The sequence below is a fragment of the Echiichthys vipera genome (assembly GCF_963691815.1).
Source record: "Echiichthys vipera genome assembly, chromosome: 13".
NCBI classification, from domain to species: domain Eukaryota; kingdom Metazoa; phylum Chordata; class Actinopteri; order Perciformes; family Trachinidae; genus Echiichthys; species Echiichthys vipera.
The window spans coordinates 6,074,687-6,101,707 of NC_139838.1; the positions used below are offsets into that span (position 1 = coordinate 6,074,687).

At 39.8% G+C, this 27,021-nt stretch overlaps 1 protein-coding gene across 1 annotated transcript; it reads left to right on the top strand.

The window, feature by feature from the left end:
* Nucleotides 1-876: 876 nt before the first annotated feature.
* On the top strand, nucleotides 877-20,672 carry LOC310955915 (protein lin-28 homolog A-like; the record flags this gene model as incomplete). Its single annotated transcript, XM_083925996.1, has 4 exons — nucleotides 877-886; nucleotides 3,537-3,691; nucleotides 9,038-9,216; nucleotides 20,435-20,672. 4 exons carry the CDS (start codon nucleotides 877-879, stop codon nucleotides 20,670-20,672), a joined length of 582 nt encoding a protein of 193 aa, XP_083782122.1.
* Nucleotides 20,673-27,021: the final 6,349 nt, after the last annotated feature.

The following is a 27,021-nucleotide window of genomic DNA, read 5'->3' on the forward strand; positions in this document are numbered from 1 at the left end:
GACGTTGGAGTTAAATATTTTTAGTTTGGTATTTAGTGATATGTTTTTGGTTTTCCAGACTTTATTTAATGTGTTGAAGGTGATTCTTGCTTTGCCTATTCTTGCCTTCACATCCTCTTCTGTCCCTCCATTCACAGTGAACACACTTCCCAGGTGTGTGAACTTACCAACCTCTTCCAGTGTGTGGTCTCCGATGGTTATGGTATTTGTGTTTTTATTGGTTATCCGCATTATTTGGTAAATAGTTCAGAGAGGTGCAAATTAGATATATGAAAATGGAATGGAAACATCCTCTTTAATTTGAACAGTAGAGCTGCGAAACGCTTTTAAGATGGGGGTCTATTATTGTGTTTGCTTGCGTGCGCGTGCGTGCGTGCGTGTGGAGAGTGGCAGTGGGCGGGGTGAGATCCTCCTTGTGCCTTGGGTGCAACACCACTGTATAAGCTGAATGGTCCACTCGCCCTGATTGGTCATTTTGTCAATCGTATTGGCTCCCTATTGGACATGTGTGATTTATTTGAGACTGGAGATCACGTGGACTTGACCTAAAAGTGGTGGTGGTGTGTGTGTGTGTGTGTGTGTGTGTGTGTGTGTGTGTGTGTGTGTGTGTGTGTGTGTGTGTGTGTGTGTGTGTGTGTGTGTGTGTGTGTGTGTGGTGGGGGTTACCGGAGGTAGGAGGGTCAAGGGGGTTCTCTGTATGTTGTGCAAGAAGAGCGCAGGACGCAAGGAGGACGCATTCTCTCTCCTGGAGGATAACACACACACACACACACACGCACACACACGGATTGAACGGACACGGATGTCCAGCATGCATTTGACTCATTCCATGTGATCTTTTGCGGGCCGGAGCTGTTTCTGCAGGAGGCCGAGGAGATGGCAGAAGGTATGGAGAGCTTCTTTGCAGAGGCTCTGAACGAAGGAGGGAGGTTGAATAGAAGAAAGGGCTTTTCTTCCTCTTGCATTGTCTTCTGATTTCCTTTCTGGGGCCGGGGGCTTGTCTCTGCACAAACTTGTGTGTTCTCGGTGTGTGTGTGTGGGGGGAGGTGTGCTTTATTTGATGAAGAGGTAGAGTGGAGGTGTGAGAGGCGGGCAGCGGCTCGGGATAAGCAGCGGAGCGGCAGATGGGCCCGGCTTCCAATCACAGTTTCCCAGCAGAACACAGATAGAGTCCACTTTGAATGCTGTTAGAAATGTGTTCATCTGTAAGGAGTCGGCTTTTATGCAGTGTCAGAGCCACAGGAGAGGGAACGGCCGCTTTATTTTGAAGGCCTGCTCTGGTAAATCAATTTAGTCAATGTACTAAATCTGCTTTTTATTTATTTTTAAATTCATTTAGTCAATGTACTAAATCTGCTTTTTATGTATTTTTAAATTAATTCAGTCAATGTACTAAATCTGCTTTTTATGTATTTTTAAATTCATTTAGTCAATGTACTAAATCTACTTTTTGTTTATTTTTAAACTAATTTAGTCAATGTACTAAATCAGCTTTTTATTTATTTTTAAATTAATTTAGTCAATGTACTAAATCTACTTTTTGTTTATTTTTAAACTAATTTAGTCAATGTACTAAATCTGCTTTTTATTTATTTTTAAATTAATTTAGTCAATGTACTAAATCTACTTTTTGTTTATTTTTAAACTAATTTAGTCAATGTACTAAATCAGCTTTTTATTTATTTTTATATTAATTTAGTCAATGTACTAAATCAACTTTTTATTTATTTTTAAGTTAATTTAGTCAATGTACTAAATCAGCTTTTTATTTATTTTTAAATTAATTTAGTCAATGTACTAAATCTGCTTTTTATTTATTTTTAAATTCATTTAGTCAATGTACTAAATCTGCTTTTTATGTATTTTTAAATTAATTCAGTCAATGTACTAAATCTGCTTTTTATGTATTTTTAAATTAATTTAGTCAATGTACTAAATCTACTTTTTGTTTATTTTTAAACTAATTTAGTCAATGTACTAAATCAGCTTTTTATTTATTTTTAAATTAATTTAGTCAATGTACTAAATCAGCTTTTTATTTATTTTTAAATTAATTTAGTCAATGTACTAAATCTACTTTTTGTTTATTTTTAAACTAATTTAGTCAATGTACTAAATCTGCTTTTTATTTATTTTTAAATTAATTTAGTCAATGTACTAAATCTACTTTTTGTTTATTTTTAAACTAATTTAGTCAATGTACTAAATCAGCTTTTTATTTATTTTTAAATTAATTTAGTCAATGTACTAAATCAACTTTTTATTTATTTTTAAGTTAATTTAGTCAATGTACTAAATCAGCTTTTTATTTATTTTTAAATTAATTTAGTCAATGTACTAAATCTACTTTTTGTTTATTTTTAAGTTAATTTAGTTAATGTACTAAATCTGCTTTTTATTTATTTTTAAATTAATTTAGTCAATGTACTAAATCTGCTTTTTATTTATTTTTAAGTTAATTTAGTTAATGTACTAAATCTGCTTTTTTATTTATTTTTAAATTAATTTAGGCAATGTAATTTACCTGTTCTGTAAAGTGTCCTGAGATAACTTTTGATATGATTTGGCACTATAAACAAAATGAGTAATTGAACTGTAATATGTCAGGACGTGCACGGAGGCCTAGAATGTCACGACTTGTATTTAATTTGCTCTGTTATTGTAAAATAAATATATAAATGTGATAGATATGGTATCAGATCATAAACAGGCCTACTGGATTTATTAAAATCATCTTTATTCATGTCTGAAACAGTTATTTCAATAATGATTAGTAGATTGACAATTGTTTTTAATACATATACTTTATTATCATTAAGTTAACCTGCTTCAGTAATGATGCCATTAGTGGGTTCATAACCCCCAGTTCCTCATGTGTTAGCAGTTGCTGGCTAATAGTAGTAGAATTGAACTTAAAACGTACTGAAGTTAGTTATGCGAAATAACTGTTAAAAAAAAGAAAAATGGGAAAAATGATTTTAAAATCTTCTATGAAAGCAAATTCAAATTATTATTATCTTCTCCACACTAATCACCTGACAACATTGTTTTTAGAACAGTATTACTGCTTTATTGTCTTCTCGAACCGTTACGCAACGCGTCAGACGCACACGGTCCTTCTGGGCTTCACTTTGCTGCAGTTTATGAGTCTTTCTGACCATCATCATCATCATCATCATCATCATCATCATCATCATAGTGATTCTGTATCTGGTGACTCGGCTGGGAACCGGAGGGTCGCCAGTTCGAGTCCCTGTGTGGACCATGAAGAGTGGCTGGAGAGGTGCCAGTTCATCTCCTGGGCACTGTCGAGGTGCTGTTGAGCAAGGCACCGAACCCCCAACTGCTCGGGGCGCTGAGCCATTGGCAGCCCCCTTGCTCTGACATCTCTCCATTAACTGCATGTATATAGGTCCTGTTTGTGCATGTGTGTGTATTTCGGGCCTGTGCGTGTGTGTAACCTGAATAATAATTATAACAGAGTGAAAAAATTGAAAATAAAAGGAATTCTTCTTCTTTTTCTGTCTTGTGTGCAGCAGGCTGTGCGCAGAGCGAGGAGGACGACGCTTCTCTGTCCCGGGGCAGCGGCGTGTGCAAGTGGTTCAACGTGCGGATGGGCTTCGGCTTCCTGTCCATGAGCAGCAGGGACGGGGCTGCTCTGGGGGAGCCGCTCGACGTGTTCGTCCACCAGGTAAGACCCTGCTGCTGTTCATCATAGCTGTCACGAATGAAGGGTTGAATTCATCAACCTTTCAACGTGTTCATCGGACTGTCTTTAAAGTGGTGTCAGAGTTAAAGTGAAATTCCGTCCTAAAATCATCCCAGGGCAAATACACTCATCAGATAAGTAAATTTTTTTTCCAACAACAACAAACCTCTGCAGTAGCATGAGAAGAGTCCCTACACATAAAATGCATCATCATCAATGTAGTTAATGAACCCAGAGTTTATTAAAAGAGTGTTCCAAAGATTTACCTACTGGCCCCTGTACCAGCTCCTCTCATAGTAAAGTCCATTCAAGTGGATTACCAAATGCATTCTCAAAGGAAGGAGCCCATTGGTGATTTGTGTTCTGTGTTTTCTCATGCTACTGCAGAGGTTTGCTGTTATTTTGAGTGGTTAAAAAAGACGTTTTAATGCCTTCTCCATGCTGCCCAGAGCTAACCAGTGTTAGCCAAAAGAGACCCTGTGATGATTTTACATCAGAATTTTCACTTTAAACTGACGCAGATACTCTAAAGAAAAGGTGCACACACAACGTTCAGGTTAAAGTGATATTTGTCCAGTGACATCCTGATGCTTACAATGTAAAGGTTTGTTCAAAAGTAGAACACAACCTTCCTACTCCATATTCAACAAGATTCACCAGATTTACTCTGTATATTCTTTGCGTCTGTTTTTATTTTTAAAATAAGAAAAATAATAATTAAAAAAGTCTTTGTCTTGTAGGGAAGATGGTAGGACCTTTTGTTTGTCTGTGTCCAGGGGCACATGGTCTCCTAAAGCGCTCAAGACTACAGCTTCTTGTCAGTACTCTGTGCTTTGGTTTATAGACTAATGGCTGAGAGAAAACGGCCTCTCTCTGGAGTAAAGTCGGGCTTAAGAAGAATGTCGGACACCTGATGTGTTTCTGTGTAAAATTACCAAAAGATTAACACATCTTAAAGTCAACCATGCCCGGGCCACTCCCCCACATATTTGCCGCGGAACCTCAAAGGTGTTGAGCTCAGACATTTCTATTCAAGAGGGGGTTAGAGGCTAAAGCAGAGACAACAAGGCTCGTTCCTCTCCCCATCCAGCCCTGCTTCCTGTTATAAAGTCATTAAAGCATCAGGGAGCCCACCCAACCCTGAGTTTCAGTCCCACCTCCCATATGGAGCCTTCTGGCAGAGACCTCTTCTCAGGTTACCTCCCGCTAAATCATCTGATGAAAGAGAGGGGAGACGGGCCCTGCACATGTTGGTTTTGGGCTTAAGGGAATTGTTGATGTCAGTTTGGCGTGCAGAGGTTTGATCTCATGGGTAATTGGAATTTGTATTGTTATAATCTCCAATTAAATGACGTTTGAAATTAATTTTGGAGCCAAATTTGAACAAATAGCATCACATTAAGGCCGATTTGTGTGTATTCAATGTCCTCTGTGTATCAGTTTGTTCTCCACATTTGCGCCTTCAAAATGAAGCACATTTGAAGGTTCTGGTAGTGAATGATATAATATGCAGGCACTTTGCTATAGTTCAAGGCTTCAGTATGCTTCAAACTAACTAGAGGCGATTTCTCATATGAAGACTAGATGATGTCTTATTAATCAGTTGTGGAGTTTTTTAAAGTAATGGTCCTGTGTGGGGGGAAACGTCTGTTTGAGGCATGTTCGGACCACCACACAGTGAACTATAACTACAATTTGGTTTAACTGAGACATTTTGAGCAAAAAAGCAGTTTTTATGTGCATAGACCAACAAAAATCCACTACAGTATGTGTACAGCGCAAAAAAAAAAAAAGAATACACTGCTCATGTTGACCAACCGGTTCTTTTGTTTATTCCTAACCATTCAGAACAAAAGTACAAAAGTAAATACTTTTTTTCTTTTTACAGGAAACACAGAAGAAATACAAAAAAATATATAAACTGTAATAACACAAGCATATTCATTAAGGTGAACTTTTCTGAGGGTTATGTATAAAGTGCAGTCCACGGAGCTGTAGTCGTACTGGTCAGCAGGTCTACATTCGAGATTTCCTCCAGCTCAGCCTCCAGCAGCTTTAAATTGAGATTCTGGAGTAAAATAATCTCAGGGTCTTTTTCGGCAAATACACTCATCAACTAAGCCATCAAGACAATTTTTTTCTTGTATAAACCAAGCCCCCACCACAGCGACTTCCTGGTTGATCCAGTAAGGAAGTGCCAAAAACTGCAGTTCTCTGAGTGTCCACTAGGAGCAGTTTGAACAATAGAGCAGTTTCTCATTGACCCCCATGTTAAACAGGCTGTTTCACAGCATAATTAAACCTATATAAGACCTGGTACAAAAAAACATTCTAGTCTGTATGTTTAAGTCATTAAATAGCCGCACTTGCACCATGACTTGCAGTACAGTCTGCTATCTATGATACATACACTAGATCAGGGGTGCCCTGTTGCCAGGCTCAACCCAGACATACTACTCTTGTTGTTTGGTGGATTAGTGGTAGGCTAGAAAATGTTTTCTTTATTTAATTGTGTGTTGTCTATTTGATTCTGTTTCCTGAAGCTGCAGTGTTTGAACTTTCTCTGCCACCGTCCTACTGCTCACTTTGTCTGATTTGAATTTGATTTGTGGGAAGCGCAGTGCACTAAGACCACAGCGGTTCGGGCTTTGAGTCAAAATGGGAAATCATCAGCTAGGATCAAATTGTTCAGGAAATGTAGTCTTTGCAATTCAAAGTGTAGAAAGAAAATATGAAGGATATTAATATGTGAGCTCAAAACCCACAGTACATTATAGCAACATAGCAGCGGACCATACTGAGACAACAAAGGAAGTGCTGTTTACATTAAAACTGTATTTACCTGTGCCGTGTTTCCACTGCATGGTTCAGCTCTCCTTGACTCAACTCACTTTTCTGGCTACCAGTACTTTTCTTCTTTAATTTTCAACAGTGTTTAGTACCCCCTCAGTGTAGGGTCATGGCTAAAAAGGATCCATCTTGTGTAAATATGTCAATATGAATATGTCGTCAATCAGAGTGACTTGTTGGAAAAACCTCAAAAGAGCTCGGAATGCGTCGTTTGTTTTATCATTTATAAATCATTTATCGTTTTTCCCACTTTAGATGAAACCAGGCTTACTGCGTTGATTCATTTACTTTTTATCAGGCCACAAATAACACAGGATTCAGCTAGCTAGCTCACTGCACAGCCCCTCCAACTTCCTGCTGCCCGCCATATCCTTTTTGGTACCACATGGTGACCGAATGAGTTATCGAACAGGACCGGCATACTGTGCAAGCAACAATTAAGTTAGCAGCTAGCTAAGGTTTGTGTTATTTTAAAAGACAGGGTTTGGGTTAGGTTACATCTCGTTACTCATGTATAATGAATTATTAAGTAGATTATTGTTGCATTTGGCCTCATATTAATTCACTACTAACAACTAATGTTGCATTGTAGCAGGGTTCAAATAACTGCCTGTGTTGATGACTTAGAAAGTATATAACGATGGACAGCGTGACGGCTCCCAAAGTGAAGACAAAACATCTTAATAACGGCTGATGTTTGTTCAAGTTTTTATTTTTCTTCGTTTGGTCTTAGTTAGTTATTTGTTTCCATAAAAACAGGGTGAAACATCATGATTGACAGCCGTGATCAATTTGCGATTGGTTGGGCGGGTGTATGGGTGTCACTCGATGATGTGAATCTACCGCTCAATCCCTACTGCTCAGACTCTGGTTGTGACCATCTTTATATACAGTCTATGTCTGAGGCCTGCCTTTTGTTGTCGTTCTGTCATTACATTCTAGCGCAACCAAACGGGAGAGTGTCTGCACTTTGTCTATTGTACAGTGTAGTGTAGGTAGTGTGCAATGTCTAAAGTGCTGTTTTGCAGGCTGCCTTTTTTTTTTAATCTAGGGAATAAAAAAATTGCGGTCTGATTAATTTGTGATCTCTTGACCAGGGTGGTACCAAACCAACATGGTAAGGGAAAACAAAAGTTTGCTAAGAGGCTATTTATAGCGATAGCATTGTTTAATGGAATTTAAATGGGTGGTAAGTTATATCAAAATAAAGATTTAAAAAAAGTCATATTACCGTTTTCCCTAAAGAATAGCTAGTTTTTGGCAAATTCATTGTGTGGTTGTTAATCCTTCTTCACCACTACAGCTGGGAAGCTAATCAGTGAAAAGATCCATAGTGTAGCACACTGTTTGGTGATTTACTCTTCTCAGGACACATACTGTATATTCTTGACACCTCTCCGGGTCTTTTTTCATCATCCTCCAGTGCAGTGGTCATCTGGAGACTTGACCAGATGGACTCGTTTTGCAGAGTCTGTGGCTGCATGTAGGTGGTGGTGATGAGGAAGCAGAGGGGGGTTTGGGGGTGTGGAATGCTTTGGAGGTTTGGTTGGAGACACACGAGGGGAGGAGGGGTGTTTGAAAGCATTGGTGTTAAAACAGGCCGTCAACAGGATTGGATTTTTATGAGAGCGCTGAGGATTCCCTGACAGTGGATACAATGCAACGTTTATGCAGACGTGTGCTTTCAATTTTTAAGCAAGCTGCACGTTTGTTTTTAGAGCTTAGACATCTACCACCTTTATCTCTTAAACAACCGTATTTATCTTTTTCAACAGTTACAGATGTACAGAGCAACATTATCATTCATTTGGAGTCATGTTTGGAACAACCTGATGCATATTTGCACAATGTTCAGTCTTTAGCACTGTTTTGGCCCCTACCAACTCCAGATGGAAATATCTGTCTGTTTAGCTGCCAAAGGAAGGTCAGGGAAGATGGATCAAACAAACACACGACTTTCACCCAGGAGTCTGGAGTTTGTGTCCACACAAAAACCGATCATACAAAAAACTATCTGTTTCCCGACCCCCATTCTTAAAAGGTTTTCCGTCCACACGACCTCGTCTCAAGAAATATCTGCATCCGCATTTTGTTTGAAGGATACTGATACAATTCAAAAAAACTTTATAACCCCGAATTAAACCAATTTTTATTACAATTTTGTGATTAAATAAAGGAAATATATCATGTCAGTGAGCTTTACCTCTGGACAGAGCCAGACTCTCAGAGAATAGCAGATACGCTTAGTTCCTATCCCTTTGCCTTGAACACCTGATTGGACAAACACATCACTGGCTGGGCTGTTTTGTTCTGCAAACAGTTAGCTATCAGCAGTCACAGAGTCACGCTTCCTTTTGTATATGCCACACGTCGTTTTTCATAGTTGTTTTGGAGGTTCAGGAGACCTATTGGTCCATTCGGCTCAGTAGATCATTAGCAGATGTTTTAATTCTGACCCTCGCTCTCTCTCCTTAACAGAGCAAACTGCACATGGAGGGCTTCCGCAGCCTCAGAGAAGGCGAGGCTGTTGAGTTCAACTTTAAAAAATCATCTAAAGGGCTGGAGTCGGTCCAGGTCACAGGGCCCAACGGAGCACCGTGTCTGGGCAGCGAGAGAAGACAGAAGAGTGCCCAGAAACGACGCTCCAAGGGTGACAGGTAAGTCCGGTCTGAGGACAGCCACATGCTCATTTGGTCCTTAAACAGTTCATAATATCTGCTAATGTCCAAGCCAAAAAACACCTAACAGCTCACTAATGAACATGTTGTATCTGGTTTGATACATACTCAAACAGAAATGTCAAAATTACAGTTTGTTATCTTAGGGGGCATTATGTGCTGGAACAACAGTTTATCCATTTGTGAAGCATCTCTGACTGCAGTGCTGGTGGCCAGAACAGTTCACCTGGCTCTGTCCAAATGAAAAGATTTGCCTGCCAACAGCTCTAAAGATCAATAATTCACATTCGCTTAATCTGTATACAAATAGAAATATAAAAATGACAATTTGTCACATTAGGCATTAGGACGGTGTACTTTCTGGAATCATTTCTTGTTGAACAACACTGTAGCTATCTGCTTAGTACGGCTGTGCTGCTGGTTGCCAGACACAGTCAGTAAACACAGGTTATGGTGTTTGGAGCCTGTTAAGGGCAACTACACCCAGCTGTAATAATATCATTTCAGTCTGTTAGTTCCTATAAGGTCACACATGATCATTTACATTTCTGTGTGTACAGATTAAACAAATTAGATACATCATGATAATTCGTGAGCGTTAGAGGTGTTAGAGATTTTTTTCACAATGGTTCCAATACGTATGCTAAGCTAGGCTAACCAGGTCCTGACCCAAGTGCCAAAATGGTGGTATAAATCTTCTCATCTTAGGGCCCACTCACACTGTTCATCTGTACCGTGCCCAAGCACGTTTCAAGGCTAAAGTCTAGTTTGTTGACCAGTGTGAGTGCGACCGTACGGCTCCTAGCTGCGGGACGCTTGCCAGTCACGGCCCGTTTGGGAGAGGTGGGCTTTTGTAAAGCACGTTCGCACATGTACGAGCACGAGCATGCGCGCGTGTATTGGCACGAGCACGGGCACGAGCACGAGGCCTATGGCGGTTCTGACGTCATTTTATGTGCGCCAGTTTGGACGTAGGAAAAAGAAGGACGGACCACGCGCGGACATTTAAATCAATGGCGGTGAAAGGTTCACGTTGGTGTGATGCGGAGGTGGAGTGTTTACTGCAGATTTGGTCGATGAAAATATTAAAAAACAGTCGGACAAGACGCACAAAAACTCAGAGGTCTATGGAAAGATTTGTAAACAAAGCGACGCATCGCCATGACGTCAATCAATGCGTGTGACGTGTTACGGCGTGATGACGTATAGGCAGCAAGAAGCATTCGCCGAGGCCCAGGTAGTGTGAGTACAAACGGGCCTGGGCCGCGGGGAGAGAGGGAGGGGGGGACAGTGTGAGTGCGCCCTCACTTTCCAAAAGAGAGCAAATAGTTTAGTCTCAAAATGTTCATTTAAAATTGGCTTATAGACAAGAACATTTTGCTTCTCTAAAGGTCCCTTATTGTAAAAAGTGAGATTTCCATGTCTTTTTTAATATAAGCAGGTGGCGGTGTTATATCAATACTGTGAGAGATGAACAAAGAAATGCACACGTATAAACGTGCCGTCAGGACTTCTGTATGTTGTGATGTCACAACTATACTAAATGTAGGTAGAAAGTGCTGCTACAGTCATTCCCGACTGCAATAGTTGTGCAGGCCGCAGATGTGGAAGACCCATAAACACTGACCAATCAGAGCAGAGAGGGCTGTTTCAGGAGGGGGTCTTAAAGAGACAGGCGCTAAAACAGAGTGTTTCAGACAGAGAGTGAACACAACAGACAGATATTCAGACAGACAGGATGAGAAAAAGAATGGGATTTTATGAACATTAGAGCATGTAAACATGTTCTAGTAGAAAGCCAAAATAATACATTCAGTCAAGGTTTCGACTACTCTACAACCTTCTACTCTGTTACTTACTGTGTGCAACTGCAGGCTTTGTCTTAGTTCATGGATTTTATGTACTTGCATGGTTCTCGCAATTTTTTGGGTGGTACCATCATGGCTGAATGCCCTTATTGTAAGTTGCTTTGGATAAAAGCGTTGTGTAATGTAACGTGATGGTAATTCAAAAATCCTGCCTGTCATATTGCAGTTATGCATATATATCAAAAATCACATAAAAACAAAATGTTTCTGGTCACAAATATTATTTGTATTATTATTATTATATATTTTAAAGATTTTTTTTCATATACAACATTGTATTTACATGGACTAGTATTATTTACACAGGAATAAAACATTAAGTAGTAGTAAAATAAAAGTTAATTCAATTTACTGAAAAGTGTTATACGAGCAATAACTTGAAATATTCAGTAATTATTTGTTTTTATCTATGACTGAATGCTTAAAAAATCTGTTTGTATCTTGAAAGAGTATAACAGATGGCTGCACTATGATCAGGAAAATTCTACTTTAGGAAATAATTGGAACATATTGATTTGCATCAGAAAGAAGTTGAAATCTTTGTGCAGTGGCACATTTTCTATATGAGATTGAAAAAGATAACACTTAACACCTAAAGGACTGAAAAAAAACATGCAAAAAATGACCCAGTGAGAGTTTGTCTTCATATCAGCACTTTCACAAGTGATGTCGGTTTATCATGGTATTGTTGAAAGTTATGCTTAGAGGTAAAAAAAATAATAATAATAATAACTTGTTTGTATTTTGCTGGCTAAGTGCAGCAGCAACAGATTGTTTGATCTCTTGAAGCTTCTTCAGTCCCCAACGCTCCATCTGTGTCTTCTGTGCCGGCCACAGTGTAGCTGCATCACTTTAAAGTGCATCTCTTTATGACAAAACGCAAATTCAAAGGCAATACATAAACAGGGATGGAGAAAACTGTATTCGTTTGCCATTTCTCTGTTTATTTTTGAAGCTTGTTGAGGCGGTTAAGAGGTTATTAATCGGATCTTTTGCCCACATATTCATCACAGATGGTGGTAATAAATTGAATCTTTTGGAATACCTGCTCGATTTAAATGCAATGAAATGTTCCTACTTTCTTCTCACTGGTTCCAAAACATAAATGTCCAAGTTAAAACCTATGGGAGTTTGATTTGCAGATTGTAGTTCATTAAAATGCGACAAAGCCATAAATGTGATAGCATCTTATAAAGCTGAGCTTCAGCCTACAGCTTCCTGCCCTTAAATACCCGCTATAGGTTTGATTGCATTCACATGTTCTCTTGTTTCTAACAAACATAAATGTAGTATTCAGAAGAGGAAAGAATCCTATCCATATAATCGATAGCAGATGTAGGTGCCCGGGAGAGAGGTCAGAGGTCACCATTGCCATAGCAACAATGGGATATGGTGTGCAAATGAGGCGGAGGGGAGGGTTGGAGGAGGGGTGTGGAGTGAGCGGGGGTCAGGGTTCAGAGGTCACAGTTGTATTGAAACAAAGGAGCTCCCACTCCCACCCTCGTGGCCACGCTGATCAATACTGAGCCCTGATGGGGGGTGGGAGGGAGGAAGGAAGTGGTGGTTAGCTGTGAGATGATGCAGGGCTCAGTCTGGGTTTCATCACTCTGTATCTCACAGGCTGGAACACACATTCTATTTGATTTAATAATATTTGAAGTTCATGAAAAGACCCGACATGATACGGGCTGTATCTTCTAATTAGTACTGTGCGTGGATCAGAGCCGGATGTACCTTCTTCCTCTGTGCCATAGAGCTCCATTGTGGTCCAAAAACTGTTCAAACACATCAGTGAGCCACATTGTTGAACTGAATGACGTTCATCACCATGAACACACACAGGAGTTTATTTTGCCTCAATCCCACATACACCGTCCTTCTGCTATAAATACTCAGTATCGCACCAAATGTGGATTAGGGATCGAGCGATATGGATTTTTTAGGGCCGATGGCGATGCCACTTTTCTTTTTAGCCGATGGTCAGTACAGACTGACGATTTTCTTGGGCTGATATTTGGAGCCGATACTACTTTTGCTCCCTCAATTTACATCATAAAAATGACAACAAATGTTCATTCATTCATTCATCTTCAACCGCTTATCCCTTTCGAGGTCGCGGGGGTGCTGGAGCCGATCCCAGCTGACATCAGGCGTGAGGCGGGGTACACCCTGGACAGGACGCCAGTCTATCACAGGGCACATAGAGACAAACAGAGACAGACAACCATTCACACCTACGGGCAATCTTAGACCCATCAATTAACCTAACACGTGCATGTCTTTGGACTGTGGGAGGAAACCGGAGTACCCGGAGAAAACCCACGCAGACACGGGGAGAACATGCAAACTCCACACAGAAAGGCCGAGGTCGGGATGCAAAACTGTGACCTTCTTGCTGTGAGGCGACAGTGCTAACCACTACACCACCGTGTAGCCCATAACAAATGTTACGCGTCTCAATTAAAAAAAGAAGAACATTTATTGAACTTAAAAAAGGCGTCTCCAGCAACACAGAGCTGCCTGTGGACGCCTGTCTGTAAATTATGCTGGGAAGAAATGCAGCAGCCCGCATTGGCCGATACGTGCGTTTAAAAAAAGCAGATAACAGTCCCCAACATGTTCTCCTCTTAAGTAATGTTTAAAGTCTGTGTAAAGTCAATTCAAAGATTTGTTTCAAAACAAATGATTGCTGGCAAAAGAGTCATTTATCTAATACTGAGTTGTGGATTATTATATTAAGATTTTTCGGGCGGGCCTGAAATCAGGGCCCGTTGACGCACTGAAGCCACAGAGAGAGAGAGCTCCCCGTCCACACCTTACGAAAAACCGTGCTCCGGACTTTGAAGCCAATTTGACAAAGTGGCCAAACGGTGAAATTACAGCTTCTGTTTCGGTGATTTTTGTGTGATGATTCATGTGATCATGGGGCCCAAAACTTCTTTTTCCCATTGACTAACATGGCGATAGAGAGGTTTATAAATCTGTGGATATCCACAACTTGTGACTCGTGTTAATTAATTTGATTTATTCGGTCCATTAACATTTTAAAGTGCTCATTTTCTGCAATAATCCGCAGTACTGTATTTAAAAAACCCAGATGTATTTCTCATATTGGTGCAACAGGCAAACATTTGTTAATATTGTATCAATGGTATGATTTCATGTTATAGCTTGTTGCAGAGTTGACAAAAATAAATGAATGCAGCATTAAATATTAATGTCTGAATAATAACAGAAAAGCCACAGACAGGGCGGTAAAGTAGTAAAGTACTGACATGTGGACAGACATATTGCTGATGTGGTCTTAAATGGGATTTGTTGACGTGACAGAAGTGGAAGAAACAAGATAAGCCAGAGAGAATAAAAAGTAGTGTGTGGGAGTAAATACATATATATTGCTAATTTAAATCCAGCTTTGTGTCATGGCAGTGTGCCTGGAGGCTTCCCTGGCGCTGGTGGTGCTGCACCTGGCGGTGGATCCTCTGGACCAACTATCGAGGAGGTTGACTAAACCATCATCACTTAGCTACTCCTGAGATGTTTTCTAAGAAAGTAACCCTCTTATAGCACAATAATGTAATTTAAAGAAATAAAAAGTGGGTTTAGGGAGTTCACTCTTGTAGATGGACTCCCGGGACCATTAGAGATCCGCTGAAATCTGAAAAATGATACGTTTTCACATCATCACAGTTTTGGGGAAGCACATAGCACTGGCATATCCAAAAATTGTCCATCACACCCTGGTCCACCCCGGTCCACACTACCATGATACAGAGCTGGTTTTAAGTATTCCTCCAATGTGCTTGGTTTCCATTTATGTTTGCACAGCATTAAAGCACCACGAAGATACACAAAACCTGCTTGAGATAATTCATCACAGTCTACTGTTCCCTACTACTCTGTTGACTTTTAATCACTCGTTCGACTGCAGATGGAGAACAAAAGAGAAAAGCCATCTGGGCCCGTAGAAAACCAGATTGCCCATGTACAGAAAGTCAATGTTTTTTTCTCCCCTGTTTAAATGGCCAGGGTCTCTTTGTGTCATGCTACACAGTGCTTGAGCCTCACATGCCTTATTTATCCTGCCCTAACGAATTCAACTACAGGATTTCACTTAGCTCCTGATCGTTAGCTTTCTTTGCATTGATTTACTGATAACAATACACATCTAGCTCCAAGATCAACAAACGCTAGCAGTTTGTTTAGTTCAATCATAGCAGCGGAGCGTGTCGATGCATACATGCTTTGACCTGTTTACTGCGTAATCTATTGACTTTTGTGGGAATAACTTTATATTGTGAATGGCAGTTTCCAAGTAAACTGTGATTAGAAGCAGTTGTATATGTGAATGACATTATAACTTGCCATAACAGAAAAAGCCCAGGTGTAAATAATCAAATTAATGAAGTGTCTCTGTAGAGATTGGCAGTCCCTGTACAGAGTTTTTAGAGTCACAATGCCTGAGATTCACGGTACAATATGTACCTTTTCTACATTAAAATAGACCTAAGTAATATATTGAGCTGTGTACATACACTATCCCAAATGTTTCCAACAATGTTCAATCCACAGAAATGTGTCGTTACGGTCTGTTACATTTGGGTCGCCTGTCAATGGTGTCATAGTTTGTTTTTAGCAAGAAGCTGTCAACAAATGACATTTTATCCAGTTTTAAGACACATTTTTATGATACACTTTGTAGTTCTTGGTCATTTTTACATTTTTTAAAAAAGGATTTTAGTCATTGGATGCCTTGTTCTTAACTTATCATAGACACAAGGTGAGCAAATGTTGGCATCAAAGAAACACATTTTTAATGGCTTTATTAATGCTTTTACCAGTTTTAATTAAAGACTCACAGTTTGTTTTGAGGAGGAGGAGACCTCTGCAATGAACACTCCCTCCCTTGATCCCACTCTTCTTCTTCACCAAGCTCTGCCTTTTGTTACTTGCATACTTTGCATTAAACTGTGTGAGCTCCACGTTGTGGCCAGACCACTGTATAAAAAATGGACGTAGCCTCTCCATCGAGGTCTGTTCTCTCAACTTGGTCCAGTCCTATTTGCCTCTAGGAGCCGCCATCTTGTCACACTTTGACTCTGCCTAATTTCCTCTTACCAAAAAAGGGCATTGATGTGATGTTGGGGGGAGGGGTATATCCATCTGGCTGACATTTACAGAATTAGCCACATTAGCTCCACCGCCTGGGAGCTAGGCTAACAGATACTGCTAGATAAACAGGAGTGGGAGTCAATGTTTACATTTTTTCCGGGACAGAGAGGAAATGGGAGTCGTCTTTTCTATTTTGTAAGGGGAACAGTATTTTTTAGAGGGTAGAGACTGGTCTCTAGCAGAGAATACACCGGCTCAGTGAGCCAAGGACAGGCAGCGTTTATGATCTATGATTTAAACTGATATTCAACACAGTCCCATGCTCATAGACTGTAAAACACCAACCTTCACGGCCTGAATCCTCCCGCTGCTCCAGATTAGCTTCTAGAGTATAGAGCTAGAGCTATAGAGCAAGTCATGGTGCAAGTGCGGCTATTTAATTAGCATAACAGAGCTAACACATTGTGTTCCTAAACCATCTGTATAGGACAGTTGATCGAGGAGCAAACCATCTTGTCACTTATAGTAACACCACCACACGAATGACCACAGTCAAGGGTCGAGATGATAGAGTTAGCATGCTAATTATGCTAATCCTGACAACTAGCCTCTTAGGAGAAGTGAGGGCCAGAGGCTAGCTGTCACTCAAGACGCCACGCCCCTAATTATTCATACATTTTAACCTCCAATAAAATAAAAACTAGCCTGGTACAAAAAAAATTCACCCCCCTCAGTGTTTAATGGAGATATGACCTAAACATACAGACTAGAATGTTTTTTTGTACAAGGTCTTAAACAGGTTTAATGATGCTGTGAAAACGGCCTGTTTAACATGGGGGTCAATGAGAAACTGCTCTATTATGAAACCCACTCTGAGAACTGCAGTTTTTGGCACCTCCTTACTGGATCAACCAGCAAGTTGCTGTGGTGGGGGCTTGGGCCAGACAGTTGATACAGTGTGAGCATGAAGTTGCAGGTTTTATTTGTTTATAAATTAAAAATGTGTCACACCAGCTCAGGCCATGTCGGTGAACCAGTATGCACTGTACCAGGGCCCAGGAACTAGTTCACCTAAATGGAATGCAGCAGTCATCAATGTTATTTATTACACCTGTGTGTTTCCTCCTATGACATGTCAAACAGTCTGTATGGATCAGTGGAACACAGTTTCGGCAAACTGTGACAAATTGTTAACACTGGAAAAAAAAATCTGAATATTGTGATGGTAACAAGCAATAGCTGCAGAATATATTAAATTCCATTCACATGTTTTGGTCATATCTTCCTTAGAAATACCAAGCAAACAGAATACAAGAAATGTTTCTATGTAAGTGTGTGTGTGTATACATTCAGGTAATTGGACCCAATAAAACACATCTGTGTAGCATGCATTGACTACAAAGATGAAGGACAGGGGACATAATGTTTCAGCGCACATTTAACCAATTGCATACTTGCAATCGAATCAATGCTAAAAAGAGATATATGGTATGTCAAATTAGACCATAATACTCAAATCAGGTCCTCACTGAAGCACAAAAATTTGATTTATCTTAACGTTAAACAACTTTTAGTCCAGATGTCCTCCATTATGCTCCGATTTAGAGAGAGCTAATAAAAACGACTGTTCAGAACAGTAAGAGGAATATCGGTAGGCCCGAAAAGAAAAATCTTTTTAGGAAACCCCTTTTTAGATTTGGAGCTCTACTCAAAGGAAAAAGCAGGAGAAGCTTCTTCACAATGGCATTTTATTTAGTTTGCTGCTCATCTTCTTGGTCATAAAGCATTTCAAAAGATCCAAAATTAAAGAGCCAAGAATTAGGCAGACTTTAAACACTGCAAAGCCACGGTCCACCCTTTTATCTTGATTGGCAGAACCACAAAGCCAGTTGTAAGTTTGGTTGTCAAAGACTCCCCAATGCAAACCCTTGAGGGATGGAGATCAATTTGGCCAAATCCCTGAACATCTGCCCACCACTGGGACAGCAGATAACGGGGACGCATGGTGACAGGCATGTTGAAAGACAGATCTGAAACCAACGCTAGGCTGTTCCGCCCTCTGATGGTGGAATCACGGCACTGCATGGGGCATATTATTCAGATGCAATATAAAACCATGGCTATTTGTCAAAACTATATCATGCATGGTAATAATTCAGATCACTAAAATGTTTCATTATTCATTAATAACAGTGTGTAATCAATATGACTGTACAGTACTACAGCTATGATTAAGGGTTAATATTTTACATTGACGACATCCAATAATTTCCTTTTGGATTGCAGTTTTCTCAGTAGCTTAGGCCATTTTTAGGAGCACTGTAAAACATTGAGAGCAACAGACGCCACATTGCCTTATACTGAGCACTTCGTTTGTCTCGCCAAAGACCATCACTTACACTTCAGAACACTGGTGTGTCAAGAGTGGGACAATTTATCGTATTACTTTGTCTTGTTATACAACATCTCCAAATATTAATTTTTTTTTACTAAAGAGAGAAATGTGAATGTTTTGCATTCATTCATTCGATTTTTTAGTTTCCTGTAAACTTAATTTACATACGTTAAAAAATAGAGACGAATTCTGGCAGTTGCCCTTTTGACAGTTTATGGCTGTGTGTGTGTGTGTGTGTGTGTGTGTGTGTGTGTGTGTGTGTGTGTGTGTTAAAGAGGCACTTAGCTAAGCCTCTACACTCTTTATCATATCATCTTTTTTAAATTCTGTAACTCCTGATTTTTGCCTTTTTAGGGGTAATGTGCCTTCAAAGGATTGAGTGATTGTTGAATGTTGTGATTCTCTCCTCTAACGTGCATAACAGCCAACAAAATGAATGTTTCTTAATTATTGCTTAGTCAGGCAGTGAAATGTCTAAGCAACTGTGTCATATCAAGGAAGACACAACCTTTTCTTTAGGAATAAACATGTCAGTTTCAACAGGCTGTTTCTCACCGTACCTTACATCCAACATTACTGTAATTTCAGAATACTAACAAAGCAGAAATGAAAAAACAAATGTACAATAAAAGCTGATGTCTTGATACAATATATGCATACAAATTAGGAGCCATTCAAAAGGAAAAACTCTGTCCGACAGAAAACCCACACACACAGTAGATTATCTGTAGGACCGGCCAGTCGTCCCTCCTCCGATCTCTGTCTGGTCCATGTTACTGGGCGACTCAGCGTTGACCTCTGTGGTGTGAATATGTTTGAGAAACGTCTGCCGTTGTTGCCTGTTTGTAAACAAGTTCCACTAAAAAGTGATGATGAATATATCAATAACATAACCAGAAGCTTCACCTATTATCGGGTCTGTTCAGAGCAGGAAACGCTGGTGGTAGGGTTCAGGAGAACGGCTCATCCAGTCACACTGGACACTGCACTCTTGGGTCCTCAGCAGTATAGTTGTCAAGTGTGGGAAATTGGATGAACGGTTCTTGAGATATACAAAGGACAGTCATACAAACATATACAGACAGACAGATTCCATCCTTTATAGTTGGATTATGCTGCTACAGTGCCATCTATTGGCCAAACGGCACGAAATTTCTCATGGCCTCTCAAATATTATATTTACATACCGTATGTGGTGGGTATGTGGTTGCAGTAGCAAAAAGCGTTCAGGAGATATGACATGTTTTAAAACACAAGTGCTGCCCCGAGCATTTAGACGAACTTTGAGGGCCAACTACAGCAAAATTGTGCGGAACATCAAAAATCTGAAAAACATACTTTTTTCCAGCTTGGTCCAGAGATATACTGTTCCAAATCCAGTGATGATTGCTCAAAATGTTTAGGAGGAGTTGGAAAAAAACAGATCTGAACACAATTCAAAATGGTTTAAAATCAGCCGAAAGGGAAATGGGCTTGGCTTATAGGGATCGATTCGTCTGGACGCACAGAATTTGAATTTCTGTGGCTTACGATTCAAAAGTTACAGGCCAAAGTGAAAGGTTTAAAATAGTGCTACCATCAGGCCAATTTGCACTTAAATGTGACACTCCCTTGGGTCCCCAGCCATACACCTGCCAAGTGTGAAGTAGATCAGATCAACGGTTCTTAAGATATGTGAAGGACAAACAGAAAGAAAGACGGACAGAGATTCATGCTTTATAGTTAGATGACGAAACCAGATGACTAAAAATATGCAATTGTGCCAAAGTAAAGACTGTAATAGCCCTGCTTAAGTCATTTCCTGTCTTCTGCTTTATTTGAGGTGCTACAACTGTGGAGGACCCGGCCATCATGCCAAAGAGTGTCAGCTGCCCCCTCAGCCCAAAAAGTGCCATTTCTGTCAGAGTGTTTCCCACATGGTGGCCAGTTGTCCGGTGAAAGCCCAGCAGCAGCAGCAGCAGCAGCAGCAGCAGCGTACGTCTCCAGGTTCTCAGGGAACAGCTACCTCACAGAGGGACGAGGAAGAGGAGCAAAGCCAGGCCACCCTCTCTGAAGACTAAGAGTTTTCCGAAGCCGGAGGGAAACTGTGAGGTTTTTCACTGGAACACTGCTTATAGAAAAAAGTTACCTCAGGTTTTATTTATTGAGCGGCAACACTGTGGTGCTGAGGTGATGTGTTGTTCAGTAGAGTGCTGGTCGACATGTCCACTTTGAAAACTTTTATTTTTTCTTTCCGAGTTGTTTTACTGCCTTGGATAAGTGTCTTAGCTTTTGGACAGAAACAATCAGACTTACTGTTGGTTCAGCCGTGTAGTAGCACCCGATATCAAGTCCCTGGACTGATCTGACGTAATGTGTGCCTCAGTTAACTGAGGCTTTTTTTTGGTTTACACGTCTTCAAAGCATTGTGCACATACAGGGTGACTGAAAACGTGGCCTAAAGCACCAGGGTAGGCTTGACTCATATATGGGTTTGCAGATATCTGTCATAAGTCTATGTCGGCATGATCTATAAAACATGCATGGTGGTTTTAATAGAGACAGGTGCTATTTATAACATTAGTGCAGTGCCCATATAAAAGATGCCCTCAGTATTTCTGCTTGCAGCTTTCTCGAAAACCGCTCATCCAATCATCTTCGCGCTACACTCTGCGCTTCCTTGGGTCCTGAGCAATACATAGTTGTGTCCTCTATCTAGAGTATAGAAGAGAGCAACCCAACGTCACGTAAAAGGTGAAAACAAAGGAGAAGACCTCAGTGTTCTATAGGCGCTTATTGGAAAAACAGGAGTGAGTGCTCAGTTTATAAAAATAAATCTGATCACATTTGAGGAAATGCAAGTAACATTTACATATTTATTGATAGAATGATGGCAGAAAGATGACAGTAAGTGTTTGTGAAAGAGAGAAAGACATTTCCACCCTCATTTAACCTCAGGACCTTGTGTGGTTTCACAGAGCTAAACTAAAACGACAGAGAAAGGGATTGTTGTCATAGTTCTGCATTACCTGGTGATTCAATGAGGTAGGAATAAATGTGTGGGGATGTCACCTCTGGACACTGAGTGGGCTCGTTGACCCACTTCTTCTCCGTGAACTGTATGGACAAACGTTTCCTAACTCTTTCATTTTTTATATATTACGTTGTTGAGCGTATTATATCTGTCTGCCTGACTAACGTTAGCCATTGCAGGAGGTTTCCAGGCGTGTTAACGTAAAATAGGTGAAATCAGGACAGATTAGGGCAGGATTTTTACAGCCAGTCAAAGCCGGCAGTTTGTTTTCACCAGAATGGGGGCGTGGCCTCATGTGTTGCTCTCTTCTATACACATCAGTTGCTAACAGCTAGCTATTTGGGTCCAGGCTATTTCTGGGGGAAAAAAGTGTTAATTCGCTGATGCTTGATATGTTTAAGTTTGCTCATACTGGATACGGGACCTCAAGATGGCACCACTCATCCCAATGAGAATTGATGGCCTGGCGCATATGCCAAAAAAAGTTCCCAGCTTCCGGGTTTGCTTCTGGGGTATGCGGTCCGCTCACACCCAACTTTAGGATGACGTCACTGATTTTTAAATTGCTTTTCTTGGCTTAAAATAAGTTTTACGAATATAAACTCAATGAATTCAAAATTATCAATAGAAAGAGTCGTAGTCAACCTTGTTTGCAGTTGGGATGTGCCCTATCAGCAGTTTTACAGACGTCTATAGGAAGATGGGAAACATTTTTTTTTTGAGCCGCAGGGGGATTTCTCATTGTAGTACCGTGAGTAGCCAGTGTGAAAAATTGCCAGCAGGGCTGAGCGGCCTGCAAGTCTCATTTTCTATCCATGATGTAGCCTCCTGTATCAAACAACGGAGAGCGAGCTGCACCTACCGTTGGGCGGTGTAGCAGTTAATAGGGGCCGCCTGGCAATACACTACACAGTGTGTACATAACCCACTACACTGCACTTCCTTGGGTCATCAGCAAACAAACCCTAAGTGTGAAGTCTATCAGATGAACAGTTGTGGAGAAAAGGACAGACAGACAGAGACTCCTTCCTTTTAGTTAAATTTAGGGGTGGGGTATTTAGGCTTTGGTCTGGTGCATGCTTGCTTACTGGCATGCCGTGAAGTGTTGCAACATATCATGTCTGCCTGCTGACTTTCTTGGCAAAAAACAAAAAAATCAAAGTTCATGATGTTGATCATTTTAACAAAAAAAAGTGGCTACAGCGTTTGTCCTAAAATATCAGTATTGGCCTTCAAAAACCCACATCAGCCAAACCCCTGTCTTGATTCAGGATGAGGATTTGGTTAAAAAATGTTTTACAGCAAAACCTAACCATACCTTTATACTAAGTGATCTCACTCTAAAAACAGGGTATAACTGTAGATTGTACCCGTCTTTTGCAGTGAGATCTAAGTATATTGTTCCCACAAGGGAATCAAACATTTTGAGAAGTCATTAATCTAAGAGAATGAAGAGAATTGTAGTTAACAACCTCAAAATATAACAATTTTGTGACAAACATTACATCCCATGTTTTATGTAATACTATGACTTTATTCTCATAATATTACGACTTATTTTCTTGTAAAATACAACTTTATTTTTCCTAAATAATATTACATGTTCTCTCATAAAAATTTGACTAAGAAAATCCAGACCTTTTTTTAAATAATAACTTCATTCCCCCCCCCAAAAAATGTCCGTAATGATGTGTTCGACCATCAAAAAATGAGCATTGTTTTGTTTTTTATTTCTAAACTCTAAACATGACGTACATGTGAATGTAAAAAAAGCGTATCTCAGGCTGCCAAATATTTCCCTGAAAGTATTTGTGTCTGCTTTGATGTGAAAACATTTTCAGGTATTATAGGTATTATAATTCAGGGTGAAAAGTGAATGTCACAACACAAGTGCCATAACCTCCACTTGCCACTGGGGTTGAGGAGAGCTACTTTCACATGTTATATTCCACTAAAATCAACATTTCACCACACCAATGCCAGTTGAAAATAATTTCTACGTTGTTCCCAGTAGTGATGAAATTTACGTCTTAATGACAAGTTGCCATTTCATTATTTGTACTTATATGCAAGACCAATATTGATTGTAAAACAGTATTAATCTGTTTACACATCAGGGATTTTTTTTCCACTTAAACAGTATTTGCTCAGTTATTATTAACTTAATTACCTTCACTCATTTTAGTGAAGAGGCTGAATGTATATAAATATGATCTTTTTTATATTAACTATTTATTCAGAGTTGCTCTCCCCGAAGGGCCGACTGAACACTTGGAAGCTTTAATGTTTTGATTTACCTGTGCTGCGATTTAGAAACATCTTTGTACCTTCTCAATATCAATGCAACTCGATCCTGCAAAGCTTCCTTTGTACACATGCTGTGCAGTATGTCACAACTTTTTTTGATGAATTCTGACAATTCTATTACCGTGTAATTGTTTGCAGACAGTGTACTTTTATAACAGTGTCATTTTACAAATCTACACCTTCACTGGATTGCCACTGCACAGAAAAAAACATAGCCTTCCAGTGTTACATTTTCTATCTGTGTATGGAAAAATGCTTACTCATTGACCTAAGCCTACATTTAGTTTATTTCACTTCTTTTTTTTTTTTTATAACTCAGGGAAATCTTTTTAACCTAGTGTCTTGGATGTGTTTTTCAAGAATTTACTGTCTTGGGGTGCTGGAAGATCCCGAGCATCAACTGCCAAATGAGCCAAGTACTGTGGCAACCTTATATGTCTTAAAGTACCTTTAACACTTTGTGTCTTTAGCATGATGTGCATCGCATTTCTTGGTATAGGAGGTATTTGCCATTGCATTTGGTAAAACATAGGCAATGTAATATCATTACAAGATAGGCTAGCTACAATGGAGTGGGACAGCACAAACTTTCCCCAGCTACATAAAACAAAACACTGTAGAGGGAAGTAGTAGCCTAGACTCAGGGGTGAGCAATTCCGGTCCTGAGTCTAATGATTTGTTCGTTATCAAGCAGCTGATGCTTGTCACAGTTTGATCATTGTTAGACTCAGGTGTGTTAGGGTAGGGAGAAGCCTAAAACATGCAGGACAGTGGCTCTCCAGGACCGGAATTGCCCACCCCTATCCTAGCTGAATAATTTCAAAAAGTTCAAGTTGCTATTATGTAGCACACCATGACATCCACATGGCCTTAGCCACTGAGATAGCTCAACAGATTAGCCAGTTAGCTAGCTAGCGAAGCCATAGCACTGTTTAGTTTTTAGACTTTGGAGTCTGTTTATATTCCCAGAAGAAATATTAGTATTAGTGAGCTTTAGATGTACGTAGGTGGATTTTTAAAATGAACCAGGCTAGTGGTTCTTTGAGCTAGCTGCGTCAAGGTGGACACAGCTCGCCTTCTTGTCTCACACTTGGAAACAATCCTGAAAGACATTAGGGGAGATGGGAGTAGATAAAATGTCAACAAAGCGGGTAAAGGAAAAGTTGACTCACCAAAGAAGTACAGTAAAAGTTTTTCACAAAAAAAGCCCTGGGATGGTGCTACATGTTAAAAGTCACCATGATATTGTTTTTATTGTATATATCCAGTGTATTGACATGTTAATATAATGTTCAGTGTGTCTGCATGACTAGAGTAGTAGATTAGCTTTTTCATGTAAAAGGGGAATGATTAACCGAACCCTCTGATTACACAGCACAAAGGATGTTTAAAAGCATCAGTATTGGTCATCATTAAAGGTGCAATGTGTAGTTCCTTTAATTTCAGCAGAATTTCATGATTTAAATGACTTTTTACTAGATTGCATAAAGTTAGACACACAATTGACACTGGAAACTGGGAACCGGAGTCCATGGAGAGTTAAGCATAGGGATGACCCCATAAGGGAGACCTGACTGCATGAAAAATCCCAGTCATAGTCGTGGAACTAGCTGGCTGCATCATGCACCCTCCATCTCTGCTGAGCGAGTAATCTGAACCGGGATGTAGTTATTTAGTCCGGCCGAAGGCCGAATCCAGTTCCGGTGTAGGTCGTTTAAGTTTTAGGAGTAAAGCTGCTAAATGTCGTACTGCTAACGGCGTAGCTCCTTCTGTAAGGGGCAGCACTACTTCTTCGTCCTCTCGTGTTGGCAGACCTAGATCCCAGATCCTACAGTGACTCACTACCCAGTTACAAGCAGTAACAACCAGACAGGGCGGGCTAGATGGTTAGCATGCTAACTTTGGTAGATATCTCAGCAACAGAATACATCGATATCTTTGACATAATGTCATATGTCTATTTCTTCTTCACACTGTTGATAAAGTTCATTTTATAAATGGTTTAAACTGAACATCTGGTCATAGACTACACATCGCACCTTTAAAGATCATTACGCCTCTATTTTGTGCTTGAGTTCGCCATATTGCGCACTATGCTGCTGTACTATGAGGTTTAATCTACCATGTATGTAGGAATTTAGCTAAAGTTACAGTGTTTTGTCATTTCTTGTAGTTTGTATTGCTTCTAATGTGTGACCAAGACAGAACTCGTCTTGTCAAAAATCTATACAAGTCTACCTCAGGTGTGATTTTCGACAGCTGGAGAACAGCATGTCCAAAAACAGTTTTGTATGTATTGTACATATTTTGTTTTTTAAGTGGTATGTTCAAGTATTTATTACTTTGTGTTTTTATATCTTCTTTTTATTGTGATGTGTGCTCCCTTATAGAACTTACTCTGCAATCTTTTTGGTATCTTTATCCCTGTTGTCGCTGCCAATATAACGAGAGATCCTGAACTTCAGACCAAAGTGGAGTTTTTTGGATGAGGTCTTAGCCTTGTTTCCAGGAAATAGAGAGACACAAAATAACTGAAAAATACACAAAGATGTTCACTTGCATTCTTCAAACAAACACACACACGTATCTTTACTTAAAAGAGCAGACACACCCACTGTTTTTCTCTTTCTGGGAACTCCACTCCATTAAAAAAGACCCTCATCATAACTGTGCATCTGAAGAATGTTCTGCTTCAGTGTGGTCATGTTAACTTTGACTTTCACCTTTACTCAGTACTCAGGGTTGTGCTTAACACATATGTATCCTTATTTAACTTGATGATGAAGTTTGTCTTTAAATATGGATCATCACATTGCTTGATTTTTCAGATTGTGAATGAAAATATATTGTGCTGCTATACAATGGAAAATTAAAGATCTAACATAGAAGATTTGTGTTTTATCTACCAGTTTCTCGTATCGACACTTACCAAAGATGACATTCTGTGTTAACATAACCAGGAGACATATTCATGCATAGCCTACTTGTGCGGAATCCAATTTCTGTCAAAGTTCTTCTGACAACTAGTGTAGTATTGTATTGATCTGTTCTTCTGTGCTGTGCACCAAGAGAAGATGACACCAAAACAA